The sequence below is a fragment of the Chlamydomonas reinhardtii genome, chromosome 13, assembly GCF_000002595.2.
Source record: "Chlamydomonas reinhardtii strain CC-503 cw92 mt+ chromosome 13, whole genome shotgun sequence".
Taxonomy (NCBI): Eukaryota; Viridiplantae; Chlorophyta; class Chlorophyceae; order Chlamydomonadales; family Chlamydomonadaceae; genus Chlamydomonas; species Chlamydomonas reinhardtii.
Window position 1 is genome coordinate 957379 of NC_057016.1, and position 7672 is coordinate 965050.

Genomic DNA, 7672 nt, shown 5'->3' on the forward strand with positions numbered 1-7672 from the left:
GTCGCCTGCCTGCAGGTGCGCTGCGGCTCTGCTTCGCGAGTGTGGCGTTGCGGTGTGTGGGTCTGGTGCTATCGCCTGGCCGGGCGCCCGGAGCGTGCGGAATGCGCATCAACAACCACCGTCGACGTGCAGTGCGGGACTAATGCGTACGTAGACCAGAGCGACTGCTTCAGCACTTCCGGCGTCCTACCAGCCGCGCGCTCATGCCTTGACGTCGCATTTCGATTGATGAATGTTGGGGTCGGGGAATACGCTGCACACTACGGGACTACGCCACCTGCCCCTGACCCCACGCCCTGAGCCCCTGACCCTGGCCCTCCCTGTCCCATCCTAAGCTGTCGGCACGCCACGAACCCGACCAGGCTGCGCTGCTTAGCTGTGCGGCCGCATAGTGAAACAACTGGTCAGTGAGCGATTACCAACTTACCTTTAGCCAACCTAGGTCGTTGCTAATACACACATCCCAAAAAAACTGCACCCGCGCGCGTTTTGTAGCCTTTGGCTACAGACAGTAGCTATAACACTTGCCCCACCATGTACCTAAGCATTCCAATTTTCACGCAAGGCTAACGCGCGAGGGCAAGGGAGCTGTTGCAAATGAGTCGGACGCCGCACTCCAGCTCTTCTCAGGGCTTTCGCCTAAGGCCTCTACCAGTTTTAATCACCTTAGCCGGAGGTGTGCTGCTAGTACTCATCTATACATCTTATCACCAGGTGCGTATTCGACAATGATCATCGCCGCGAACTCAAGGCCGGCGCTAAGCAGCCTGTCTTAAGTTGACAGTGGTTACGCGTGAGGTTTGCTTTATCCTAACTCTCAAGTGTTGTGCATATCTGCGCCTTACTGACCGTTGCCCTCGCCCTGGCAGCAACACCGGCTCTCCCAGTCGCTTCACACGGAGCAACGCGGCCGTAGCGACCTAGCCCTAGGCCTGGACTCCTCCTCCTCCATCTCCTCCTTTAGCTCGCGGCATGCGCCAGCCGACTGGCACGCGGTGTGGAGAGCCGCCAAGGCCGCGGGCACGGAGCAGGAGTTCATTTCGGCCATGGCCCAGAGCGTTCGCGGGGGAGGTGCGGACAACGCGCAGCTGAGGTTAGTGGGGCGCCAAGAGGTCTTCAGAAAGGGCAGAGAAGCGAGATGGGAAGTATGGGCCGTGTTACAGCTGCTGTGCGTGATGCGCACGGTGAGGACTACTGTTACCCGGACACTGGACAGTACGGCTAGGGGGCTCCTGTCCGTGCAGCCATCCCGCGTCTCGCAGACTGGAGCGGGTGCGGACAGCGCAGGCGTGTGTGCGCGCACCGACCACATGCTGGTCTTACGGGTGGGCACGCATACGGGGGGATGTTGTGGGCGGATCAGGGCCCCGCCCGTCGTGCCCTCTGCTCATATCCCCCGCCCTCCACACACCCACACCCCGCAGCACCAGCGCCGGCGCCTCTCCGGCCTCCTGCCCGCCGCAGCGCGACTGCCCCGCCTGCCCCGCCACCGCCACCACTGACTCCACCCAGCAGCTACCTCACACGCGGCAGCAGCGACCACAGCGCGTGGACCAGCAGGCGGGCGGCGTCACCGGCACCGCCGCCAGCGCCGCCACCGCTGCGGCCTCCAAGGCAGGGGGCAAGGCGGGGGCAAAGACTGACTACAGCGGGACCTACAGCCTAGACGACGACGAGGAGGAGGAAGGCAAGGAGTCGGGCGCGAGCGCGGCCGCGAGCGGCATCGTGCGGCCCGGCGAGGCCAGCACGGCTGTAGCGCTATCAAACGGCACGGCTGCAGCAGCACCGGCGGCGGCGGGGGGCAACTGGACGCGGTTTGTGGTGGACGGGCAGTGCCCGCCGGTGAGCAAGGAGCTGGCGGCGGCGGTGGCGCGGCGGCACACGGCGGCCGGTAACGGCGCGGTGATTGTGACGTGGGCCAACTTTGCGCTGTGGGACTTCGTGCGGACCTGGGTGTTCCACGCCAAGGACGTGGGTAAGTGAGGGCTGGTGAATGGGTGGGTGGGTGGGTGGGTGGGTGGGTGGGTGGGTGGGTGGGTGGGTGGGTGGGTGGGTGAGTGAGTGAGTGAGTGGGTGGGTGAGTGAGTGGGTGGGTGAGTGGGTGGGTGGGTGGGTGAGTGAGTGGGTGGGTGGGTGGGTGGGTGGGTGGGTGGGTGAGTGGGTGGGTGGGTGAGTGAGTGAGTGAGTGGGTGGGTGAGTGAGTGGGTGGGTGAGTGGGTGGGTGGGTGGGTGGGTGAGTGGGTGGGTGGGTGGGTGAGTGGGTGGGTGGGTGGGTGGGTGGGTGGGTGAGTGGGTGGGTGGGTGGGTGGGTGGGTGGGTGGGTGGGTGGGTGAGTGGGTGAGTGAGTGGGTGGGTGAGTGAGTGGGTGGGTGAGTGGGTGGGTGGGTGGGTGGGTGGGTGGGTGGGTGGGTGGGTGAGTGGGTGAGTGAGTGGGTGGGTGGGTGAGTGAGTGGGTGGGTGGGTGAGTGAGTGGGTGGGTGGGTGAGTGGGTGGGTGGGTGAGTGAGTGGGTGGGTGGGTGAGTGGGTGGGTGGGCCAGTCAGTCGGCGGGGCGTTGATGGACAGGGTGTGAAATAGGGGCAGCCGTGGAATTGGCGGTGTCCTCAGGCCGTGCTCGCCCGGACGCAACGCCCAACCCGCCACTCTTACCCTTCTCCCCCCCCCCGGGCCCCTTCAACCTCTCCTCCGCAACCCCCCAATGCCCCAGGCCTGTCCAACTTCCTGGTGGGTGCCATGGACGCCGCCATCGGCAAGGAGCTGGTGGCTGCGGGCGTGCCGTGTTTCGCCATGTTCGAGCAGGGCAGCAACCACAGCGGCGTGGGGGCGGACCACCTGCAGTGGGGCGGCGAGGCCTTCCACAAGATGGTGAGGGAGGGGAGGGAGGGAGGGAGGGAGGGAGGGAGGGAGGGAGGGAGGGAGGGAGGGAGGGAGGGAGGGAGGGAGGGAGGGAGGGAGGGAGGGAGGGAGGGGGGTTGAAGGCGGGAGGGGGCGGGGCAGGGCGGGGGGAGAAGGCGATTCGGGTAGGGTTCAGGACTGGCATGGCAAGGCTGGGCGGGGATCGGCACGCGCATCCACCCAGTGTGTACGTGTGTTGAACGGCAACCTGGCTATCCCTCTCCACCTCTCCAACTACGGCACCTTGCGCCCCTCCCACCTGCTCCCCGTCCTCCCCTCCCTCCCCACCTCTCCCCTCCTTCACCCCTCCCATCCACCCCTCCCTCCTTCCCTCCCCCTCCCCCCCCCCCCACCACCACACACCACCCACAGGGCCGGCAGAAGATCACTCTGGCGCAGCTGTTCCTGGGTCTGGGTCTGGACCTGCTGCTGGTGGACGTGGACGCAGTGCTGCTGGGGGACGTCATGGTGAGGGGAGGGGGAGGCGGGAGGGAGGGGAGGAGGGAGGAAGGAGGGAGGAAGGAGGGAGGGGAGCAGGGGTAGCAGTGGAGCGTCAGGCGGCAATTGTAGAGAGTGGAGTCATACTCATTTTCTAGCCGTCCGGGGCGCCAGGTGCCAGCGCGTGGGGCCGCAGCGGAGGGGGCGGATGGAGTTGTCAAGGGAGTTGTCAATGGGCCGACACGGTGGGGAGCGAGGACGGCCAACCTGCGCGCGACATGGGCGATCAAGGCGTCATCATTTGTTGATGCCGTCCCCGGCTCGCCGCCCCCACGTCTGCTATACTACTGTACCTGGCTACGCCTTCACTTCTTAAATCATCATGAATGTAACCCCCTTCCTGCAGTCCTACATGGACCGCTACCCTCAGGCGGACGTGCTGGTGACGTCGGACCAGCTGGCCTCCACCATCCCGGCCGGGGACGACGGCCTGGAGGACCCGGACAAGGCGCAGAGCCCCATGAACATCGGTGGGAGGGGGGGAGGCGGAGGAGGGGGGGGGGTCATGAGCCCGACCCCGACTAAGTCCCATCAGGGAGGGGAGAGGAAGGGGAGAGGGGTTCGAGCTAAGGCATCGCTGACATGGACGAGTGCATGTGCCTAACAGTTACTGGCTGGCCGCGTCATGTGATATGTTGCGTGTGGACAGGGAGGAATCAGGCGGGGGGAGTGGCGTGGCCGGGGTGGGGTGGGGTGGGGTAAAGCCTTTCATGTTGAGGCCGGAGTGATGAAGCAAGGCCTGAAGTGCCGACATCCAGTGGGATCCAGGGGGGTATGTGCCCGAGCCCAACGGAATGGGTCCCAATAGTCAAGCTTGGGGGTGAGCGAAAAAGGTGTGGACATTGACGTGCTAACATCGACTTGATCTGGCGAGCGAGCACCGCAACACGAGGCTCAGGGCCTGGGGATGAGGTTAGGAAAGAACCAGGCCCGGGGAACGGCGCGTCTGGCGGCACTGGTCGTCGTGCGCACAGCGCGTGCCGAACTCCCCTGCCTCCTGCCACCCCACCTCCCCACCGCCCCCTGCCACCCTGCCCCCACGGCCGGACCCCTGCCTCCCCCCTCGCCCACCTGCCACTTCCCCCCGAACAGGCTTCATGTTCTTCCGGCACTCGGACCGCACTGTCAAGTTCGTGGACAGCTGGCTGGCGGCCATCAATGCCGACCCCAAGTACTGGTGAGAGGGGGGGGAGGGGGAGGGGGTTAACGTTGAACCAATCCCGTAAGGAAACAGTCGCGCGGCAAGGAGAACCGCAGCTGCGTATGCGAGTCGTTGTACAGCACCGTAGGTAGTCGGGCGGGCTTGGGCAGCGTAGCGGCAGGTGGAAAGAGCAGTCCAGAGCAGCTCCGAAGTCATGTCAGCAGTGCGAGCCGCGCGCGGACCCCGTCGCCCAACTAGTTGCAAGGTTATATTAACAGGGGGAGGGGGAGGGGGAGGGGGGGGGGGGAGGGGGAGGGGGAGGGGGAGGGGGAGGGGGAGGGGAGGCAGCGGAGGGGGAGGGGTTGTTTCCACCATTCCCATCAGAAACACACGAGGATGCATGACAAGACAAGTTGTGCAGGGGGGGGGCACGGGGAGGGCATCAATGCAGACCCAAGTACCGTATAATGAAGGAGGGGGCCTGAGTGGACCAGGGGAATATGTCCTCACAATGTATGACGGCAGGAGCGGTAGGGCGGGGCCATGTACGATCGTGCGGAAAACGCATCAGCCATTTGCGCCTTCCTTGCCCTCGCCGCCTCAACACAATGACTCACCCGCAGGGACCAGAACGCCTTCAACGACTTGGCGCGAATGGGCTGGGCGGAGCCGGGCAAGGGCATTCGGGTGAGCGGGGGGGGGGGCAGGGGAGACGGAGGGAGGGAAGGGGCGTGCGGGCGCAATGGCTTGCGGGGGGGGGCTGAGGCTTGCGGCCGGAGTTCGGGTATCATGTGCACACGCTTCGCCCCACACCCCGCAAATCGCAACGCACTACCCACATCCCACCCCCATAACATCCCTTCCTTCCCCCCCTCCCACCCCCCTTCAGCGCCACCCCGACCAGCCGCGTGTGTTCCTGGGCGCCAACGGCACTCTGGCGGTGGGCGTGTTGCCGGTGGCCAGCTTCAGCGGCGGACACACCTACTACGTGCAGAGGCTGTACGAGGTACGAGGAGGAGGGGGGGAGGGGGGCAAGAGTGGGGGGTTGATGGGGAGGGGTGGCTGGCTGGAGGGCGGGGGGGGGGTACTTACCTTCATGACATCAAAGGCATGATAAATGTGCATGCCACACAGTCTGCGTGTCCCCTGTCTCGCGTTCCTAACCAAGTACACGCACAAGTACACGCACACACACACGCACACACACACACACACACACACACACACACACACGCACGCACGCACTTACACGCACACACGTCCCGACCGCGCCCCCCCCCAGGTCCAGCGCGTGCAGCCGTACGCGGTGCACTGCACCTTCCAGTACGGCGCCAACCCGGGCAAGCGCAACCGGCTGCGTGAGGCGCGGCTGTTCCACGACCCGCCCTCGTACTACACAGGTGCGTCCCATGTGCGGGTTGGCGGGGCAGGGAGGGCAGCGCTGAGGGGCACACGGGGTAGGGGGATAGCCGTCCATGCACGATGGGACAGATAACGGCAGTGCACGTCATCATGGGTAGAGCGAGTGCGGGTAGCGGTGCGGAGGGTGGCCGTGCCGTCGAGGTAGGTGCCGTTCAGAGGTGGGTGTCATCACGCCACGCCACGGCGCTGCGGTGCGCGAGCGCGAGCGCCCCTGTCTCTCCTCCTCCTCCTCGCTCCCTGCCTCCCAAACTTCACACGTCCCCCCTCCCACACACACGCTACACGCCTACACGCACACGCATGCACGCCTACACGCACACGCCTACACACATACGCCTACACGCACACGCCTACACGCCTACACGCACACGCCTACACACACGCACACGGCTGCTCGCAGACGACACGTATGTGAGTGTGGAGCTGCGGCGTGTGCCCTCCGCCACCTGGGCTGACCACAGCGCCAAGAACAACAGCGCCATGAAGAGGTACCACTTCAGAGGCCTGGACATGCAGCTGGACAGCGTGAGTGTGCGTGTGCTGACATGTGTGTTGGCATGTGTTGAAAAAAGAAATGAAAGCCCGTGCGTGTTGACATGTGTGTGCGTGTGTGTGTCACGTGTGCTGGGGGTACGAGGGCTATACTCAAGCCCATCAGAGTCCCGTCACCGCAAACCCCCACACCAAACCGCGGCCCGGAGGTTGGCGCTCGAGTCGTCCCTCCGAAGTGTGGGTGCAGCATTGGGTGCAGGGCCACCCGGGCAGCGCGCCGTCACCACACGACCGGTCCCCCACCCAACAACACGTCGCTCCCGTGCACACACCAGCCGCCGCCGTCCACAAGCCGCCGCCGCCGCCACTGCTAGCAGCCGCCAACCGACACGCACGCACGCACCTCGGGCCGTTGTTGATACTCCCGAACAGGTGTGGCCGGCTGTGCGTGTGGCTGCGGTCACCAACCGCTCCCTCATTGTGCCCAAGCTGGCTTGCTACTGCGACAAGTACTGGTGAGAGGGGGAGGGGGAGTCTGAAAGGACGGGGATAGGGGCAAGACGGGGAGGTCTGGGGCGTGTGCTTGTGCTAGCCACGCGCTATAGCACACTGCAAACAGTACACAGACCGTACCCGTGTCCACACGTCTCAAAACACACGTGCAGCACACTCTCTCCCCCTCGCGGCCCCCCTCTTAAAGAACCATGGATGCACCCATATCACACTGTCACACACACGTACCACAGAATTCTGCACACATGCTTCAGACACGCCCTGCCCTCTCTCCCTCTCTCCCCTCCAACGCACCCCCACCCCCCGCAGGACGGAGCTGGACAAGTGCCGTGTGCCGGGCGCGGGCCAGACTCGTCTGCCGTACCTGTGCCCCATGGACCACGTGCTGGACCCCATCTTCATGGACGACCCCGCCAGCCCCTGGGCGCTGAGGTGGCGCGAGCACTCCTTCCTGGACAACAGCCGCTGCCCCGACTGGGTGCGGCAGAGCCGCGTCACCTTCATCAGCAGCGCGGTGAGGGAGCGGAGGGAGGGAGAGGAAGGGGGAAAGGGAGGGAGGGAGGGAAAGGGAGGGAGGGAAGGGGAAGGGAGGGAGGGAAGGGGGAAGGGAGGGAGGGAGGGAGGGAGGGAGGGAGGGAGGGAGGGAGGGAGGGAGGGAGGGAGGGAGGGAGGGAGGGAGGAGGAAGGGAGGAGGGAGGGAGGGAGGAGGGAG

The 7672-nt window shown here is 65.4% G+C and overlaps 1 protein-coding gene across 1 annotated transcript in view; it reads left to right on the forward strand.

Annotated features, from left to right (window-relative positions):
- Positions 1-400: 400 nt before the first annotated feature.
- CHLRE_13g568200v5 (uncharacterized protein) overlaps positions 401-7672 on the forward strand; it is a 9510-nt gene continuing 2238 nt past the window's right edge. The window contains exons 1-13 of the mRNA XM_043069322.1: positions 401-714; positions 870-1093; positions 1425-1975; positions 2707-2864; positions 3267-3362; positions 3739-3862; positions 4485-4569; positions 5157-5220; positions 5423-5539; positions 5816-5933; positions 6356-6480; positions 6880-6962; positions 7270-7474. Coding sequence (XP_042917297.1) covers positions 598-714; positions 870-1093; positions 1425-1975; positions 2707-2864; positions 3267-3362; positions 3739-3862; positions 4485-4569; positions 5157-5220; positions 5423-5539; positions 5816-5933; positions 6356-6480; positions 6880-6962; positions 7270-7474 — 2067 coding nt within the window. The 5' untranslated portion in view covers positions 401-597. The remainder of the gene's footprint in view (positions 715-869; positions 1094-1424; positions 1976-2706; positions 2865-3266; positions 3363-3738; positions 3863-4484; positions 4570-5156; positions 5221-5422; positions 5540-5815; positions 5934-6355; positions 6481-6879; positions 6963-7269; positions 7475-7672) is intronic.